Below are 20,560 nucleotides of genomic sequence, written 5' to 3' on the forward strand. Positions count from 1 at the left end.
AGTGGTGGCATCTGTGGAATTTGGGGTGGGGACTGCTGCTTTCATAGTGAGCCCTAATGGAGTGGGCATGAGGTAGCTGAACCCAAAACACGACAGCGAAAGGTCACAGCTCCTCTCCGGGTTCAGGGCGGGCAGATGTAGTGTGCTGTGCGGCAGGAGAGTTGGCCTCTGTCACCGCTGCTGCAGATCCCCGCCTGCCCTCTGCATATTCATACCTCCTCTTCACTGGCCGGGAGGAGCCCGGGAAGCTGCCTCCTGCTGGTCGGAAGTGTTCGTCTGCTTTCACTCTCTTGGTTGTTAGCATGGGTGTGGGTTCCGGGAGAGACCTAGCCTTCTCGCCTTACCTACCTTGAGATCCTGGACTGGGACACCTAAGGTTAAAGCCCAGAGGATTGTTCCACCCTGGCACTGCAGAGCTGCCAGGTTTATTGCCTTTTGGCTTTTGGCTGATTAAACACTGGTGGGGCAAGGCCACTGGGTAGGGTGTGCAGTTCACGTGCTGCCCACAGGCCCCTGGTCCAGGTGAGCGGTGGGGATTGAATCTGGAAGGGGTGCGTGGGTGGGAGGCGGCGGCTGTCATTGGAAGTCTGCACAGAGGCCTGGTGGCTGCCAGTCAGGGCCTGGCCTGGGTCCTCTCTCTCTACTCCTGGGCATCCACTTGCATCAGAGATGATTCATGTAAGTGGAGCCCCTCGAAGACTGGGTCTTCATTTCACGCCTGGCACTGTCTGATGAGACGCAAGGGCTCAGGACTTAGCATAGCGCTCTTTGGGCAGAGGGTCCCTCCGCTCCGGGATGAAGCTCTCTTTAAGCTGGAGCTCACAAAATGTGCCTGTCTCTCCCCGAGTGGGGCGGGAGGATGTTGCGGGGAGGCTGTTGTGGTGGGAGTCTCTGAGCCGCTCCGCCTCTGTTCAGAACATGAACGGCTGGGAGGAAGGTGTGGAGTTCCTGCCAGTCAACAACGCCAAGAAGGTGGAGAAGCAGGGCCCGAGGCGCTGGGTGCTGCTGGTGGCTGTGCTGACCGGTATCCTCTTGCTGTCGCTCACTGCTGGCCTCCTGGTGTGGCACTTCCAGTGTGAGTAAAGCTGCCCTTGGGGAGGACAGAGTGGGAGTGGGGGGCTGTCCCTCCGCTCTCAGTGGACAGACCCAGGGGCCACCTGCTGTGGACAGGAAGGAGAGAATAGGGGAGGAGTCGAGGGGTGGGGGAGGAGAGGCCTAGGGTGCCATCTCCGCTGGCCCGCTGGCCCCTGCCGGCATTCACTCCCCCAGGACGCTGAGGCAGCTGCCGATGCTGGGGAGGCAGGTGGGGGTGGCAGCACCTCCCCGACCGTTCTTCTCTGGTCTCGCACAGACCGCAATGCGCGGGTTCAGAAGGTCTTTAATGGCTACCTGAGGATCACAAATGAGAACTTTCTCGACGCCTATGAGAACTCGAACTCCACTGAGTTTGTAAGCCTGGCCAAAAAGGTGAAGGAAGCGGTGAGTCCAGTCCCTGGGCGGGGAGCCCTGGCCCTGCTGTCTACTCTGGCCCCCACGCCACCTCCCTGGCAGAAAGGACACTCCTCATCTCTGCTCTCCGGTCCCTGGGTTGGGGGGTGGCCTGGGAAGGGACTCCAGGTCCCAGGAGGGGTGGAAGTGGCCTGGGCCTGGGGAACGGTCATTGCCACTCTTTGACCTGCCATGAGTATTGTCTCCTCCCCCAGCTGAAGCTGTTATACAGCACTGTCCCTGTCCTGGGCCCCTACCACAAGGAGTCGGTCGTGACTGCCTTCAGGTGTGTGCTGGGGACAAGTTTCAGGTGGGATGGTTCCTGGCGTGTCGGGGAGTGGGAATGGCGTGGTGTAGTTTGTGCGATAAAGCACCCTTGTCACCCGCGGGGCGATGAAGCTGGAGGTCCTGGCTTGGAGAGCCAAGGCGGCTGAGGGTCCTTCCTGCAAGTTTCTTAACATGCTCGATTCTTACGTCCTCAAGGCAGGGCTGCCCATGGCGGTGTTGCTAGGGCAAAGTGCGCAGATGCACAGGGAATGCTTTGCACAGTGCCTGCCACATGAGCCGTCCTCAGTAATGTGGTGATTTATGGGATTTATTTTTCCAAATTTGTGTTTGCGGGGGTTGGGGTGCTCAGAAAGGCTTCAATGAGTCCTCAAATTTTCCTCGTTTGGGCAGTTTTCAAACATCCTCTTTTTCCTTTCCTTTTAAAAATTTCTTTATAGGCTCGATTCCCAGAGTACTTTTTATTTCACTTGCTGAATCGAATGCTGTGTGGTAGATGGCATTCTCAGCCCCTTTGTCAGATCAAAAAACAGGCTCAGAAAGGTGATGCCCAAGCTAGTGGCCAGACTCCAATCCAGGCTTTTTCCTCACTCCTAAACCTGAGGCCCCAGAATATGTCTGGTTGGGGTGGGCGAAGGGGCAAGCTCTCTCGCCTGGGGGACGGAAAGGAGGGTGGGCACAGGGGGACCGTGCGCGCTGGTCTCGGGGAGCGCGGGGCGGGCGGTGTCCTCAGGCCGGCCGGTCTCCCCAGCGAGGGCAGCGTCATCGCCTACTACTGGTCGGAGTTCAGCATGCCGTGGCACCTGGCGGAGGAGGCGGAGCGTGCCATGGCTGAGGAGCGCGTGGTCACGCTGCCACCGCGCGCGCGCGCCCTGAAGTCCTTCGTGCTGACCTCGGTGGTGGCCTTCCGTGAGTCCGGGCGCGCCTACGCGGGGTGGGGCTGGGCCCTGCAGGGGGAGCCACCACACCCAGAGCGCAGGGCGCCCGCGAGGAGACTGCTGGCGGGGCACCTCCCTTAGGATGATAAGGAAGCGGGAATAAGGAAATACCCGCATCAGTAAATATGTTATTCTCGTTCTTCAGCCACTGACCCCAGAACAGTGCAGAGGAGACAGGACAGTAAGTATCATGATCCCCACCTTGTGAGAAGGGGAGGGACACTGGCAGATGCCCCTTCCGTCAAGGAGGTCCCCAGGAGTCAGGCGGTACTGGTGGCCTCCTCCTCCCTCCCCTCTCCCAGGCCCCTCTGAGAAGCGTCCTCCTCCGCCTCCCCCAGCTCCAGGCAGCCTGGCTCATCTCAGAGGGGCCGGGCCTGCCGCGCGTCCTCACGGGCTGCTCCTGCGGCTGTGGCCGGTCCCGCCCCACCCACGCCCTCCCCCGTGTCTCCTGCACAGGCAGATGCAGCTCCGCCCTGCACGCCCGCAGCGGGCAGCAGTCTCGCTTCACCACGCCTGGCTTTCCCGACAGCCCGTACCCAGCTCGCGCCCGCTGCCAGTGGACCCTGCGGGGGGATGCCGGCTTGGTGCTGAGCCTCACCTTCCGCAGCTTTGACGTCGCGTCTTGCGACGAACGTGGCAGTGACCTGGTCATGGTGTATGACACCCTGAGCCCCGTGGAGCCTCATGCTGTGGTGCAGTGAGTGTCCCAAGAGCGCAGGTGGGGCTGTGGGGGCTGGGCAGCCTCCTGAGCGACTTACGGTGACCCATGCACGGCTTCCAGGCAGCAGAGGACAGGTGTAGTGTGATCCAGTGGGAGAGGCAAGACAAGGAGGCAGGGTGGGCAGGCTTAGGGCTGGCTCGTGCAAATAATGTCAGCAGGCTCTGGAGCAGAGGGCTGCCCCCAGTTTTCTGGTACCGGGCCCTGGGGTGATTAGGGCAAGGAATAATGGCCCTAAGTGTGAGCGCCTGATGGGGGAGGGTCGCCTCCGATCGGTTGATTTGCATATGAAAGTGGATTTGCAGGTGAGTCCTTTACTGTCTCTTGGTGAGTCCCTGGAGAGGCCGTCTCCCCAGGATCAGCAAGGCCGCAGCTGTCAAAGCATCAGAATTGCAGGAAATAAAGGGGCTTGATTGATACACCTGGCAAGAAGGTGCTGAGATGAGTGCCCCAGCCAGCCCCACGTCAGGGTGCAGCAGACCCCAGAGGTGCTGCGGGTGGGGGGCGAACTGCCTCTGCCTGACTCAGTGGGCCAGAGCCTTCTATTGCTGTCTGTGGAAATGAGCTGGGCAGACGTTTTGTGATTAATAATGGGCTGAAATTCAGACCAACTGCAAGCTAGAGCCATCTGCTGCCACAGCTGAGCAGCCAGGACTTCTGTCTAAGCACCCTGTTCCATCTTTCTAATTTATTAATTGTACAACAAAGCAATGCATGGTCTGGATAGGAAAAAGTAGAAATTGACAAGCAAAAGGATGACAGAAGTCACCTGTCATCTCTACCTAGAATAACCACTGCTCAGTTTTTGATGTACACGTTCTCAGACTTTTTTGCTGTGTGTGTGTGTATTTAGAAATAGGATTATACTGTACATTCTGTTTTGTTACCTGATTTTTTAAAATGAAGTATATTATGGTGATCTCTCCAAATCAATCAACCTTTCTCTAACCATCATTTTTAGTGGCCGCATAACTTACACTATTTAGGAGCAGGAGGACACAGTCGTTAGCAGTGTGGCTCTGGAGCCTGAAGGCCTGAGTTTGAATTCCAGCCCTGCCACTTATTAACCGTGGAACCTTGAGCCAGTTACTGAACCTCTCTGTGCTTCAGTTTCCTTATCTGTAAAATGGGGATAATAGTATCTACTTCATAGAGTTGTTGTGAAGATTATGAGAACCTTGCCTGGCATGTTCTTAATAAGTGTTGGTTGTTAACTGCAGGTTGAGTAACCCTTATTCAAAGTACGTGAGACCAGAAGTGCTTTAGATTTTGGATTTTGGAATATTCGCATTATACCGACTAGTTGAGCATCCCAAATCTGCAAATCTGAAATCTGAAATGCTCCAAAATCCAAAACTTTTTGAGTATCAACATGATGCCCAAAGGAAATGCTCATTGGAGCACTTCAGATTTTGGAGTTTGGGGTTTGGGATACTCACCCTGTACTGCTACTATTGTTATTATTTAGCCCATCATTTGTTTTACGAATCCTCTGTGGTTAGGCATTTAATGTTTCTCAGTCTTAGCTATTTAAACAAAGATGAACAGTCTTATCACTAAATCCTTACTCATGTTGATTGTTTGTGTGGGTAGAAACTTGACCGAGGGTCTTTTTGACCCCACCCTTGGCCTTCTGTGGACAGGGCCAGGGTTAGGGATGGGGTCCTTGGTCCCCTCTGCTTGGTGAGCCCCATTGGGTGTGAGAAGTTTGGGTTCTGCTCTCTCTAATGCCCCATCCCTCTGCCCCCACAGGCTGTGTGGCACCTACTCTCCCTCCTACAACCTGACCTTCCTCTCCTCCCAGAACGTCTTGCTCGTCACGCTGATAACCAACACTGAGCAGCGACATCCTGGCTTTGAGGCCACCTTCTTCCAGCTGCCTAAGATGAGCAGTAAGGAAGGACAGGGGCAGGGCGGGAACTGCTGCAGGCCTCAGAGAAGGGGACAGGCCTTACCACAGTGTCACCTTGAGCTAAGGGGCCTCAGGCCAAACCCTGTGGCTGGCAAACTGGCCCAGGTTAGTGACAGAGGTTTGAAGCTTGAGCTAAGGGGCATTTTGCTGACCACCTGGGTCAGGACCCTTCCTTAAAGCAGTTAAAGCTGTCAGCTTCCCAGCACCTTGCTGTGAAGTATCCAGGGGCTCAGATCTGCAGCTCCTGGCCTCAGGCCGGCTGTCCCCTGGGCGCTCTCCTTGCCCGCCTGCTCGGCCCAGCAAGTCCTTGATCCTCAGCACTCTCTCCCACCTTTCCTCTCAGGCTGTGGAGGCTACTTACGTGAAGCCCAAGGAACATTTAGCAGCCCTTACTACCCAGGCCACTACCCGCCCAACATCAACTGCACGTGGAACATTGAGGTAGGAGCTGTGTGTGTGTGTGTGCGCGTGTGTGTGTATAAGACAGGGAGGGAGCTGGATGCTCCAGGCTGGCAAAAGAGGAAGGGCAGAGAACAGTGAAGACGAGCTCCTCCTGCAGCCACAAAGAGGCCACATACCTGGAGACCCGTGGGGTTAAGAGCTCCCGCAGCGTTGTCAAGCAGACCCAGACTCAGATCCTGGCTCCTGCATTGGTGACTAGTTGAGGGACCTTGGGCCAGTTGCTTAACCTCTCTGTGCCTCAGCTTGCTCCTAGGTAGAGTGAGGGGGGTGGTGTCTGTGTCTTAGCGGTGCTGTCAGGATGACATCAGAGGGAGTGTGAAACACAGAGGGTACTTGTTAAATGGCAGCGAGAGAACAGTCGTGCCCCTATGACACGTCACCCCAATCAGAGATTCATCTCTTTTTCTTTCTTTGAAAATGTTGGGAGAACTTTCTGGTCTTCTTTAGTAATAGAACCGTGTCTCTTCCTGCTCCAAGCTGTAGCAGCTCCCCACCCCCTGCCATGTGACATCCTTGGGTTTAGGAAAGAGGGAAGATGCATCAAGTCCCAGCCATGTCTCTCCCTTCAGGTGCCCAACAAGCGGAACGTGAAGGTGCGCTTCAATCTCTTCTACCTGCTGGAGCCCAACGTGCCACAGGGCACCTGTCCCAAGGACTACGTGGAGATCAATGGGGAGAAGTGAGCCCCTGGGGAGCAGGGCCTGCTGCTGCTGGTGGGGAGGGCAGAGCAGGGGTCCTGTGCACCCCCCGGTGCCCTGGCTCCCAGCCATCTCCCCTCACCTTGCGCTGTCTCCAGGTACTGCGGAGAGAAGCCCCAGTTTGTTGTCACCAGCAAGAGCAGCAAGATCACAGTTCACTTCCACTCGGATCAGTCCTACACTGACAGGGGGTTCTTAGCCGAGTACCTCTCCTACGATTCCAGTGACCGTGAGTGAACGTGGCCAGAGGGAGGGGCCTGGCTACAGGGATTGGCCCAAGATGCACTGTCTGTTCTGTGTCTTATTAGAACGTGCTTTCCTGACTCTAAGGCACTGGAGAATGTAGGATGCATCTCACTCTAGTAGCTTTTTGAAGGAAGAACACTGCTTCACATACATTTATTTAAAAAGGCCAGCAGTGAACACTGGTACACACCGTGCCCTTCAGGGATGCAGCCCCAGCATGAGGCACCTGGAGCCTGAGGACTCTCCTCTCTTGAGTTCCTCTGGGCCATCTGTCCCCATCACTGTGACTTTGATAATCTGTGCTTGTCTTTGTAGCCTTTTAGCATCTTTAGGATTAGCAGCATAATTTTGAGATATTAGAAAACTCTGTTAACTATGCGAACAGCAATTGTTCCCCCTAAGCAACAATTTTTTATTTCGGTCCTGCATCCTAGAATAACTTTTTGGAAGATATTTTAAAAGAGGAAAAGCCACATTTAAGTTAAGATTCAACTGCATGGTTACCACCAAAAGTATCAAAGATGAATCTTTGACTTAAAAACTTCCCGTGACGAAAGTGTACCTGTGTAGGGGTGGTGACGACGGCCTCCTCATGACTTTGTCGTCTGCCTCATGATGGCAGTTGTCAGACAGTTTTCACTTTCAGAAACATTGAAATGTGGAAGATACCTTAGCCTGAAGGAATACGCGGTGCTGTTTTACATTTGGGTAGGACACAGGCGTCAGTGACTTCCGAGCTCCTGTTGCCCATGTGACAGATGGGGAACCTGGCTCTAGAGGCACGTGGTGGGCCAAGGACACAGGGCACAGAAGGGCCTGCAAATGCAGCCAACTTCTCTGCACTGTGCCTGGAGCTTCCTGGGCTCCAGGAGGTGGTCAGGAGGGACCCTGGCCAGCCTCCAGGTCCCTCTCAGGAGAGACCCTGGCCAGCCCTCCTCTGCACTGGCTGCTGGTGTAGGAAACCCCTTTGTTGCATATCAGTGGGCCTGGGTGACTCCTGCCCTGGGCCCAGCGCCTGTCCTGCTCCTCTCTGTTTTTGGGCTGGGTCCTCAGTGGGGCTGCGATGTTGGCTCTGAGGGAGGTGGGTGGATGGGTGCTGTGGACTTCAAGCCTGCCCTGCACCGTGCAGCATGCCCCGGGATGTTCACATGCAACACTGGGCGGTGTATCCAGAATGACCTGCGCTGTGACGGCTGGGCTGACTGCACCGACTACAGTGATGAGCTCAAGTGCAGTGAGTTGGGCTGGGAGACTTGGGCCTGTTTCCTCCTGCCCTGTTGTGTCCCTTGGCTCCCACCAGCTGACCCCGGATCAGGAAGGCTGAGGTGGTGGGAATTTGTTCTTACATCCCTGTGTAGACCTCTGGCCCCCCTCCTCCCTCTGCTGGCTGGAAATCCTGGCTTCTGTCGGGCTGGGTGCTGGGGGCTTCAGCAGTGCTGAGGTCAGCTGCAGCTGGTGGCGCGGGGTGTCCCCGCCACTCTCCAGATGGGAAAGCAGTCCCCAGGCAGCTCCGTGATTGCCCAGGCTTCCCTGGGACACGGGGAGTGATGAGCATGTCACAGAGGGGCTGAGGGCCCAGCTGAGCCTGGCAGCTGATTCCTGCCCCTCGCCTACTCCAGAATGCAACACCACCCACCAGTTCACGTGCAAGAACAACTTCTGCAAGCCCCTCTTCTGGGTGTGCGATGGCGTGAACGACTGCGGGGACAATAGTGACGAGCAGCAGTGCAGTGAGTGTCTGGGAGGGCGGCTGTCTGGGCGTCCCTGCGGGTGCGTGCATGGCTGTGGCCTGTTAGGCCGTTGGTAAGTACCTGTGCTCCCCAGGTTGTCCGTCTCAGACCTTCAAGTGCACCAATGGAAAGTGCCTCCCACAGAGCCAGCAGTGTGATGGGAAGGACGACTGTGGGGACGGGTCCGATGAAGCCTCGTGCAAGAGTGGTGAGGCCCCACCCCGCTACCTTCTGGGGCTTTTCTCTTCGTGGAGCTGCTGGAGCTGCACCCGGAGAGGGCAGCCACAAGCACTCTCTTGTGCGGTGTGCCCAGATCTGATAGACTCAAACCGCCTGTGTGTTGAGTGTGATGAGAAAGGGTGTCCGTTGGGGAAGAATCTTCTAGGAGGTGGAGACCTGTAGCAGGAATGCAAGGACAGTGGGTGTGCAGGAGCGGGGCAGGTGTGGTGCATGGATCATGAGCTGCCACCAGGGGTCGCTGGTGCTGACTCTGGCTTCTGGTTGGGGGCTGCAGAGGAACTGATTCCCTCCCTGGTGTCCTTGAACAGTGAGAGTCATCACTTGTACTGAACACACCTATCGCTGCAACAACGGGCTCTGTGTGAGTAAGGGCAACGCTGAGTGTGACGGGGAGGAGGACTGCAGCGACGGCTCTGATGAGAAGGACTGTGGTGAGTGGGGCTGCCATGTATGCTTGTGCAGGGTACCCACCTGAGGGCGCATGGGCGAAGAAAATTCTGCCAGCACCTGGTTTACCCAGCTCTGTGCCCAGTTGACAGGGTGCATGTGCCTGGAGGAAAGGAAGACTTTTCCGGTTAGCACAAAGGCACTGCCTTTGTCCTAGAGAAACGCCCAAGGCAGCCAGCACGTTAGCGCCTCTGTGGCACACGGCTGGGGTCCTGGCCGCAGGGCCAGGCTGGCTTCTGCTCTGTAGACATGGCCACAGGTAAGTGGCCTGCAGGGAGAGGGCCCAGCTCACCCGAGTGCTAGGCAGGGTTTCACCTTGCCCACCCCATACTATATTTTGCAGGCTTTGTGTGTTTCAGAAGCACTGGCCACTGATTAAATTTGAACATAGCTGCAGCCGTTCTGTGACTTCATGTCACCCTCTGCTCTTCCCTATGGGAAGAGCTGTGCCCTTCAGCATTCAACAAGGAAATCTAGGCAAATGACTCCAGAAGCAAATCTAAGCAAACCAGCAGGCATCTGGAGGCCTCACAGTGCCTTTGTGTGGTATGGAGGAGGTGGGAGTGTGAGGGTTTTGAGTTTGGGAGCAGAGGAGAGGGAAGGGCCAGGTGGAAGTCAGAAGGTCTGTGAGGCTCAGAGATAGTTCTGGAGTCCCTCACGCCACGCCTGTTCCTATAGTGCTGTGCATGCCAACAAGTGCCTGGTGTGTGTCCCCTCGGGGCTGGGTGCCCCCTCTTGACTCACTGTCCTTTTGTTCTCTGTCCCCATCTCTAGACTGTGGGCTGCGGTCATTCACCAGGCAGGCTCGGATCGTTGGGGGCACAGATGCAGAGGAAGGGGAGTGGCCCTGGCAGGTGAGCCTTCACGTGCAGGGCCAGGGCCACGTGTGCGGGGCGTCACTCATCTCTCCCAACTGGCTGGTCTCCGCGGCTCACTGCTTTATGGATGACAGATCATTCAGGTGGGTCGCTGGCTGGGCAGCAGGGAGCCTCCTTGCAGGCCCCTTGTGTCTGTGAGCCATTCCAGGGTGGGCTGGCACAGGGTGGAGCAATGGAGGGCTTCATAACACTGATGATAAAAAGTCACTTTTGTTAGGTGCTCACTCTCGGTCAGTCACTAACTGTGCCTCTTCTAACAACCCCTAACAACTTAGGTCGTCTGTTTATATACCCGTTTTACAGAAAGCAAGTTTTGCAGAGGTAAGGGCATTTGCTCAGGCCTGCACAGCTGTTAAGTGGCAGAGCCCGACTTGAGCCCAGGCATGTTGATTCTAAAGCCCATGTGGTTAGTCTCTGCACTGCACGACTCCTTGGGATTGGTTAGGACGAGCCTTAGATTAACATTCCAGCTCTAGCTTGTAGGTGACCTTGGGCAGGTTATTCAAACTTCCTAGGCCTTGGGTCTTCATTGATGATGGTGATACTATTAGTTCTCATCCTTAGAGTTGTGAGAATTAAATATGATAATGCATTTGACTCTCGGTGCTGTGCCTGGCACATAGCAGATGCTCAGCACATCATAGTCTCAGACCCATGTGCAGGTAAAAGGCCTGGAAGGGTCACGTTGCCATGTCAGTACTAGGTGAGCAGGGGCCAGAGTCTGGGGGGAACAGGTGGCATGATGTGGGGCCGGGGCTGTTGGTGTCTTAGCTCCTAGCCTATACAGGCCCTCTGGAAGGAGGCTAAAGGGACAACTTGCTCTGGAGCAGCACAGGGGAGTGGGCCTTCTAGAAGATTCCCACCCTTAGAAGGAGTGAGTGTGCTTCCTGCTGGCTGTGTGGTCTTCCACAGCAGCATCTCTGGGAGCAGGTGACCTGGGCCACCACATCTGCCTTTGGCAGGGAGCAGAGATAGGGCCTGCAAGAGGCAGGAGGCCTGGGCTCAGATGCTGGGCTTGGTCAGACATGAGGTGCACATTGCGTGGGTGATGGAGATGGGCCGCAGAAGGCAGGAGGCAGCGGGGCCGGCTCAATGGTCCCTGGCCTCTCTGGGCCTGAGACTGTCCCCTTTTTATTTTGTCACACTTAACTCCACACTGGGTGGGAATGATTATCATTTCTGGGGGATGATGGGAGCTTACTTAAGAATTGTTTTAAATAAATTTTTTATTTTGGAACACAGAGAAGTTGCAAAGATGGTGCAGAGTTCCTGTCACCGTCACCCAGGGTCCCCCGGCATTGACACATGCTTGTCAGCTCGGAGGAACTAGCACTGTCATTACCATGCACTAAACTCCAGACTTGACTGGGGTTCACCAGGTTTTACAATAATGTCCCTTCTGTCCTGGAAGCCAGGCCAGGTCAGCACACTGCATATCCCTGTCCTGTCTCCAGTCTCCTCTGGTCTGTGACAGTTCCTCAGTCTTTCCCTTGATCGTCTTGAGGCCACGTTTCCTGTAGAATGGCCTCCCATCTGGGTTTGTCCGATGTCTTTGTCAGGATGAGACTGGAGTTATGAGTGTTTGGGAGGAATGGCACATCGTATTGGCAGGTAAATTATGTCAACATGACATCACTGGTGACACTCATCTTTATAGTTCGGTTAAGATAAGGCTTGCCAGCTTTCTCCACTACAAAGTTAACGATTTTTCCCCTTTTTATACTCTGATTTTTCAGTGAGAGACAATTTGGAATTCTGTAAGGAAGATTTGTACCTTCTCTTCCATTTAGTTTAGTCATTTACTTAGTTCATATGGACTTGTAGATTTGTTTTATATTTTGGGGTGTAATCCAATACCCTATTTACTCCGTTGCTTGTATTGTTCTAGATTTGATCATTGGGAGCTCTTCGAGGTTGCCTTCTGTGTCCCCCCCCTTTTTTTGAGTAACTTCCTTGCTTTATGGCATTACCAGATGCCCCAGGCTCATCTTGTATTTTCTCTACCTTACCCTAGAATCAGCCATTTCTCCAGGGAGCCCTTTTATTGGGGGATGGTATTTAGAAACCAAGATCTGGCGTCCAGCATGCTTGTTGTAGCTGCAGCGTCGCTGTTCCTGGGCCCTCTTGGCGGGTCGAGCTAGGAAATGAGTGTGCGCACTCACTAAGAACTCACCCCGTGCCCGTGTTTACTGCTTCCTCTTTTCCTTTGCTTCGTTTCATTTCTCATTTTCCTTCCCCTTCATCAGTCATACTTCTGCCAATTAACAGTGCAGTTAATATATTCAACATCCATCATTGTTATTAGCATGAGGGAGACACATTTGAATAAGACTTGGTCCCTGTCCTTCCACAGACTTGCCAAGGTAGGGGACAAGACATGTGACACACATGCATATGCACACGTGCACACATGCATATGCACACGTGCACACATGCAGTAAGTGCTATGCCAGAACTGTGTCCAGGCTTTCTCCGGCCAGGTGTGCTTAGAATTCCACCCGAGGGGCTGAGGAGAACTCCTGGGGAGTGTCTTCGTGAGCAGGGGTGTCTGAACTCAGTGTTGAAACGTGACAGTGTCTGTCAGCTGGACCGGGTGGCTCAGACCTTCCAGACAATGGGGGTATTGTGCGCAGAGGCAGGGAGGTGTGGTGTGTGCAAGGCCCTGGAGTCAAGTCACTTGGAACACATTTCTGAGTCTTCAAGTGCTCGTAGGGGTGTCACTGAGAGCTGGAATAATGTGGTTAAGGGCATAGGCAGCCTGGGTTCAAATTGTGGCCTATAAATTATTAGCTGTGTGATCTTGGGCGAGTTACTTAATCTCTTTGTGCCTGGGTTCTCATCTTAAAACAAGTGGCCCTACCTCTCAAGGCTGTTTGGGGATAAAATGACTTCATGTGTCAGCATGGAGAAGAGGGCTTGGTCCCTCGTAAGTGATCATCAAGTGTGCTCTAACACCGTGACAGTCACTGTGGGAGAGCGATGGCTGTCTCTTCCCAGCTGGTCTCACTTGCCGGCCGACCGTGAGTAAGGTGAATGAATGACTAGAGGCTGAGGCTGCTGACACAGTCAGATACTGTCCTAGCTGAATAAGGTGGGTTCTAGGGAAAAGACCGCTGTGGCAGAATTAAGAAAGAGCTTCATGAAAGCGGGGGCTCGAGCTGAGCTTGCAGGTGAATGGAGCCTGGCTTGGGGGATAGGAGGTAGAAGGCTCCAGGCACAGGTAAGGAACTTGACAAGGGGGTGTTTGTGTTGGGATTATGGGGTGTTGAGCTGGAGGGGACCGGGGTGACTCTCTTCTCTCCCCCATCTCATCCCATCCTTTTAAGCCCCGAGTCCTTGCCTCCTGAGTTTTTTGGAAACACCTCTACTGTTTTGCATTTTGCACGGCTACTGCCTGGCTTGCCCTAGCCTAGGCGGCTGCAGCACTCCCTTCTCAGCACGCTAGTCTGTGCTGCACAGGGCCCAAGTGCCCCTCAACTCTGACTACGTCAGCCTGTTGCTTCAATGCTTGTCACGTTGTGCAGGGTGGTTGGAAACTCATTGGAGTGACTGACGGGGCCATATCATCTGATCCCTGCCCGTCTGTCCGACCCACCTCCTGTCCTGCCTCGGGTCCTCTCCATGTTCAGTTGTGGGGCTTCCTGAATGCCCCCTTTGCTGTCTTTAGATAGGCTGCTTTCTCCCCCACCCACAGGCTTTGGCGGCCACGTTCTGGCTGATTTCCAGGCGGGTTCATGGCTCGCCCCGTTTCCCACGCTCAGCACCTCTCCCTTGCCCCCCGTGCTCCTCCATCGCTCTTGGCCTGCTCCTCTGGGGACAGTCTCCATGCTGTGCTGGAGTTGGTGGTTTTTATGTCTCTCTTCCCAAGTTACACTGTGAGTTTGAAGACTGGGTCTGTTGCAATTCCTGGAACATCATAGATGCCCAGTCATCATTGAACGAATGGCTGGCCGGCTGGATGATCACATGGTTGGATGTGAGGATGATTGGGAGAAAAAGTTAGAAAGGGTCAGGCCAATTAATAGTGATGGGGATACCTGCTTGGGGAGGTCTTAGTAGGCCCTGGGAATCATTTTGGCTGTTGAATGAGTTGAAAAGGATCTCACAAGAGCAGGTTTCAGGAAGCGATTTCTGGCAGCCACAGATGAGAGTGAGGAAAGGCCAGAGGCACAGCCCAGTTTGAGGCTAGTGCTTCAGTCTGCTGTGGGATTCTACAGGCAGATGGCAGCAAGAATGGCGAGGAGGGGACAGGTGCGGGGGCAGCTGAGGGTGGATGAGCAGGGCTTCGGGCAGGGGCTGGGAGAGACAGCGAAGGAGGAGGCTGAGTCCAGTGGCCGGCAGGGTGAGAACCAGGCTCCCCTGAGGGCTCAGAGAGAATGAAGACGGCCTTTATGCTTTCCTTCATCACATGCACATTTTCTGTTTTTTTTTTTTTTTTCCTTTTTGTCTTTTTTACTGACCGGCAACGGGATCGCAACCCTCGGTGTTGCGCCCGCACCGCGCTCAACCAGTGAGCGGGAACTGGTCTCCACATGGGATTCGAACCCTCGGCAGGAGCGCCATCGCGCTCCCAGGGGTGCGCCACCGGGCCAGCCCCACATTTTCTGTTTTAAGAACATGTTTTCCCAATTATTTATTTTGAAAATTTTTCAGATCTACAAAAATGTTGGAATGAAAGAAAATAAAAGACTAGTGCAGCGAATAGCGTTCATGTGCATTGAGTAATTGTTGAATTTGACCACGTTTGCTTTCTTTCTCTCTATTCATACATGCACATGTATTTTTTGGAACTATTTCTGAGTTGCGCGCAGCCATTGTGTCCCTTTTCCCCTGACTACACCAGCCTCTATCCCCTGAGAACAAGGAAATTCTCCCTTGTAACCCCCGTGTGGTGGGCACACGCAGAAACAGTAGCACTGGTACCATGCTAGAGCTTGCAAACTGTCCACAGTTCATCTGTCCTCCAAGTATCCCAACAGTGTGCTTTATAACTTTTTTTTTTTTTTTTTTTTAATTCTAGGATCCAGTCAAGGGTCATGCCTTGTATTTAGTCATTAGGTTTCTTTAATCTCTTTTTAATCTGTGATAGTTCCCTCAAGGCTTTCATTTTTTGGTCTTTTATGGAATTGACATTTTTGAAAAGTCCAGTCCAGGCAGCATGTCTCTCAGCTGGGATTTTTTTTTTTTTCCTTTTTGTCTTTTTTCCTGACCGGTAACAGGATCGCAACCCTCGGTGTTGCGCCCGCACCGCGCTCAGCCAGTGAGCGGGAACTGGTCTCCACATGGGATCCGAACCCTCGGCGGGAGCGCCACCACGCTCCCAAGCAGCGCACTCTCCAGTGTGCCACCGGGCCGGCCCTCAGCTGGGATTTTTCTGATTGTTTTTCATGGTTAGAGTTAGGAAGTACTACATAGGTGATATGTCCTTCTCAGGAAACACACGATCTGCCATCAGTGGGGGTGGTTGGGAGAGGAGTCTTAGCACCTGGTGCAGATGGTGTCTGCCTTTCTCCATCACAGAAGGACTTTACCCTTGAGTATGAATAAGTAATCTTGGGTGATACTTAGAATCAGTGTGAATATTTTGTTCCCCAACACTTTTTTACCCAGTGGTTTCAGCATCCTTTGAGGATTCTTGCATGCATTAATTATTGCTATGGCAGGTGTGAATGTGATTTCTTATTGTATCATTTCTTCTACATTTATTAGCTGATGTTTCTTTGCAAAGGATAGCTTTCCTTCTCCCATTATAAATTTTGCTGAAGTTATTTTTTGGCTCAAGGTGGATTGATGGATTCCGCCCCCCCCCCTTTAAATTATTCAATATGTACAGATGGTCCCTGACTTAGGATGGTTCGACTTATGATTTTTTTTACTTTACAATGGTGGAGAAGCCATGCATGTTCAGTAGAAATTGTACTTTGAGGACCCATACAGCTGTTGTGTTTTTCATTTTCAGTATAGTATTCAATAAATTACATGAGCCATTCAGCATTTTATTATAAAATAGGCTTTGTGTTAGATGATTTTTGCCCAACCATAGGCTACCGTAAGTGTCCTGAGCATGTTTAAGGTAAGCTAGGCCATGATATGATGTTTGGTAGGTTAGGTGTATTAAATGCATTTTTTTTTTTTTTTTGGTCTTTTTTGAGACCGGCCGCACCGCACTCAGCCAGTGAGTGCCCTGACCATCCCTATATAGGATCCGAACCCGCGGCGGGAGCGCTGCTGTGCTCCCAGCGCCGCACTCTCCCCAGTGCGCCACGGGCTCGGCCCTTAAGTGCATTTTTGACTCAGGATATTTTCAACTTGCCACAGTTGATCAGGTCATAACCCCATCGTACATCAAGACACATCTGGTCCTGTTGCTATTTTGGGTGTTCGTCTTATCCCGATGTCAGCCGCGAAAGCTCCGTCAGCCTGGCTGCGTGATGTTTGAACGCTCACTCACTTCCTGCTGAAAGACAATGTTACAGGTTCACTTTATACTCTTGCCCCAGATCGGAAATCAGCCATTTCTCCAAGGAGCCCGGGTTCCCTTTAATGGAGAAGGATATTTAGAAACCAAGTCCTGGGTGCTATTGGGACTGGCATTGCTTTTAGGCCAATTTTTAAAATCATGAGCTTTTGCTGATACCTCACATCTCATTCCATGTCTGTATCTCCCTCTTCCGACACTGGAAGTTGGCTCCCAGCAACATCCGTGTATGTTCGTCTTTGCTTGGTCCTCCAGTGTACACGACACAGTTGTAGAATTGCTAAACCCATTCCACTGCCATCAACAAAGTAGATAAAACTTAATATATTTTTCAATTCATTTTCATTTTAGGGTATACCACTGTGTCCAAAAATTATTTGGATTGATTTTTGTGTTATTCTTTCTGTGAAAGATCAGATTCCTCAGATACATATTTTTTTGGTAATCAGATTAAAAATGTATTAAAAGAGGGAAAAAAAGAGGTCAAGAGGGGTTTAGTGCTGTAGTAGGAGGCACTTAGTAAAGCTTCCAGTGGAGGGTCAAGACCAGGTGAGAGTCATCGTGGTCACCTCCTGCTCAGCTGCTGCCGGGTGCTCTGCAGAGCAGCCTGCTGGCGTTCACGGTGCTCCACACCTGCGCTCTGCACTCAACGATGGCCCTCCCGTTACCTCTCCCAGGTACTCGGACCCCACGGTGTGGACAGCCTTCCTCGGCCTGCACGACCAGAGCAAGCGCAGCGCTTCCGGGGTGCAGGAGCACCGGGTCAAGCGCCTCATCTCCCACCCTTTCTTCAATGACTTCACCTTTGATTACGACATTGCGCTGCTGGAGCTGGAGCAGCCAGTCGAGTACAGCACCGTGGTGCGGCCCATCTGCCTGCCTGACACCTCCCATGTCTTCCCCGCCGGCAAGGCCATCTGGGTCACGGGCTGGGGCCACACCCAGGAGGGAGGTGAGCCTCGAGCCTGGGGCCTTCCTCCAAGGCTACGGTGCCCCTGCATTTCCACCCTCTTGGGTATCCAACCCAATCTGCACACAGGAGTTGGTGTGGCCTCCAGCAAGAGTTGGAGGGTTGACCTGGTTTCCCTGTGCCTGGCAGGATGAGGCTGTCCAGGATGGAATGGAGCTTCTACTAAAAGGAGCGTGGGATTGGCAGGCTGGGTTCTGGATTGCAGGTCTGGCCTTGCCACTTAACTACCTGAGTGATCTTGAGCAAGTTGCTTAAACTCTCTGACCCTGTTTCTTCATCTGCAAAATGAAGGTTAAAACACCTTCCCAGATAGTGTTTGGTGAATGTGAGAACGTGGGCTTGGAAACACTTTGTGACTTAGAAAGGCCTGCTGAGCTGTCACAGGAACTGGCTCCCACTGCTGCCTGCCCCTTCTGCTGCCACCTGTGGGAAGCAGGCCATTAGTTGGCAAATGCTAGATTGAAAAAAATCCATCATAAAGTTAATATATATTTAGCACATTGCTGAAAACTTACAGAATATAAAGGGGAAAAAGAAAAAAGAACTGGACTTCCAGCTCTACTGCCCTCATGAAACCACGGGGGCATTTTGTGGCCCTTTCTTTTTTTTTTTTTTTTTTTTCTTTTTCCTGACCGGTAAGGGGATCACAACCCGTGGTGTGGTGTCGCCCGCACCGTTGTGGCCCTTTCTTTTCCTCTTTGTTCTCATACCCGGTTATCGCCATGTAGGACAGATTTTCAGCATGCGCCTGGTTGCTGTATGTGGCTGCGTAATCCCTCAGGGGAGTGGATGTGCCATCAGTTACCTAACCATTTGTCAGGCACAGGCATTTGGGTTGTTCCAGAGTGTTGCTAGTAGAATGACTCCTGTGTGGGCCGGCCCGGTGGTGCACTGCTACAGTGCGCTGCTTGGGAGCACGGCGGCGCTCCCGCCGAGGGTTCGGATCCCACATACAGACCGGCCACTCACTGGCTGAGCGAGGTGCGGGGGCAACACCGAGGGTTGCGATCCCGTTGCCGGTCCCAGTCCGGTACGGGCGTGACACTGAGGGTTGCGATCCGTTGCCGGTCACAAAAAAAGAGACAAAAAGGGAAAAAAAAAAAGAATGACTCCTGTGGGGAGCAAGGCGAGTGACACTTTTCCCCAGCGGCTGCCTGGGTCAGCCTGTCCTGCTTGTCCCCAGGCACTGGATCGCTGATCCTGCAGAAGGGCGAGATCCGCGTCATCAACCAGACCACCTGCGAGAGCTTGCTGCCGCAGCAGATCACCGCGCGCATGATGTGCGTGGGCTTCCTCAGCGGGGGCGTGGACGCCTGCCAGGTGCGTGGGAGGCGGGGCCGCGGGGCGAGGCCCGGGAGATGGGGCGGGGCCCGGTGGGCGGGGCGCTCATGCCCGGGCTTGGTCTGCGCAGGGTGACTCCGGGGGCCCCCTGTCCAGCGTGGAGGCGGATGGGCGGATCTTCCAGGCCGGCTTGGTGAGCTGGGGTGAAGGCTGTGCTCAGAGGAACAAACCAGGCGTGTACACGAGGCTCCCTGTATTTCGGGACTGGATCAAAGAGCAGACTGGGGTGTAGAGGCAGGAGCCACCCTCCGGCCACCCCAACATGCATACCTGCAGGCTGACAGGACTGCTGACTACATGCCTGCCTTGGGCCGCCCTACCCCACCCCTGGAACCCAGACTGTGAACTGCATCCCAGGACTCTGGAGATGGTGAATCTGCCTGGAGAGCCTCTGCCTCTCTCAGCCTCGAAAGTAGGCTGGGAGGTGGGGAGAGGACCCGCAGTGCGAGTGTCTCAGCTGGGGGCAAAGTTTCGGAGACAAAGCCTCCCCCTCCAGCTCCCTCTTCCTGCAAATCGGCCTCCTCTGTTCCTAAAGAGCAGCTGTGATGTAGCTCTGGGACCTCCTAGTCAGAGGTGGTAGGGGCTGCAGGCTCTGGGCTGTGGGGTCCTAGGGTCATACTCTTCAGGAAAGCCAGGACCGAGGACCTTGGAAAACAGACAGGTCTGAGATTGGACTTGTTTACCCGCTCCCAGGGTGGGCTTCAGTGTGTGTATTTGTGTGTATGAGTAAAACATTCTATTTTTTTTTCTTACTGGAGTTGATGGGCTCTCCTTCCTCCTAGCTCCATTTGCAGGAAACTGGACAAAATTCTCCTCAGCACAGACCCTGAAGTCAGCCCGAATGGGACCACAGTGCCCCGTCACCTTCTCCGGGCCAGCAATGGGCAGTGTTTCTGCTCTTCCTGCAGCTGGATAGGAGGGGCAGAAAGGTCGCAGGTCGGCAGGGAGTCTGGGGGAGAGGTATGCAGAGGGGAGGGAGGAGCTGTGTCAGAGGAAGACGGGTGGTCATGTGAGCTGTGTGTGTGCGTGTGTGTGCATGCAGACACAAGCGTGTGCATGAACTGGTGTGTAGCGTGGGCTGAGTGTGTATGCAGAGGGGAGGGAGGAGCTGTGTCAGAGGAAGACGGGTGGTCATGTGAGCTGTGTGTGCGCGTGTGTGTGCATGCAGACACAAGCGTGTGCATGAACTGGTGTGTAGCGTGGGCTGAGTGTATAGGTTCTGAGGCCTTGGCACAATGCTGCTTTGCTTAAGGACATCCACACCTCTCGTGTTATGCCCCTCGATTTTTTACTTAGTAATTTAAAACATTTTTTCCTTGCTTGGGGTGGCCCAGAGGGACAGTCAAGGATTTGGGGAGGGGTTAGGGAGCTTTCAAAGGGACATTTGAGGGCCTCTTGTAAGTCGAGGCACTGTACGAGCTGGGGCTGGGAAATGAGTGGACCTAGGAAGACAAATCATATGGCAGAGTCATGAGAACAAAGTGGGTGGCCTTTCTCATCACTGTATCCCCAGCTCGGGCCTGGTTCCTAGACGATGCTGAATAAATGGTCTTTGTGCTCCATGAGTTATAGAAACAAAAGGAGAGGGGAAATACAGTCTGATTGGAGCAATCTGGTAAGACTTCTTGGAGGAGGTGGGGTTTGAGCTGCCTCTTTCATTTTAGCTTGAGTGTTTCACTCTTGAGGTGGGGAGAAGTTTTGTCTGGAGCCTGTGCATGCATTATATGTT

At 53.6% G+C, this 20,560-nt stretch overlaps 1 protein-coding gene across 1 annotated transcript; it reads left to right on the plus strand.

The window, feature by feature from the left end:
- The first annotated feature begins 795 nt into the window (after window positions 1-795).
- ST14 (suppression of tumorigenicity 14 (colon carcinoma)) lies at window positions 796-19,588 on the plus strand. Its single transcript, XM_008570880.1, has 18 exons — window positions 796-1,075; window positions 1,352-1,479; window positions 1,704-1,774; window positions 2,525-2,682; window positions 2,857-2,892; window positions 3,168-3,408; window positions 5,182-5,321; window positions 5,685-5,782; window positions 6,373-6,482; window positions 6,600-6,730; window positions 7,877-7,981; window positions 8,367-8,477; window positions 8,572-8,685; window positions 9,026-9,148; window positions 9,939-10,125; window positions 17,198-17,472; window positions 18,674-18,810; window positions 18,902-19,588. The coding sequence occupies exons 1-18, from the start codon at window positions 796-798 to the stop codon at window positions 19,061-19,063; spliced, it is 2,607 nt and encodes an 868-aa protein (XP_008569102.1). The 3' UTR covers window positions 19,064-19,588.
- Window positions 19,589-20,560: the final 972 nt, after the last annotated feature.

Source organism: Galeopterus variegatus, unplaced genomic scaffold, assembly GCF_000696425.1.
Source record: "Galeopterus variegatus unplaced genomic scaffold, G_variegatus-3.0.2 Scaffold639, whole genome shotgun sequence".
Lineage (NCBI taxonomy): Eukaryota > Metazoa > Chordata > Mammalia > Dermoptera > Cynocephalidae > Galeopterus > Galeopterus variegatus.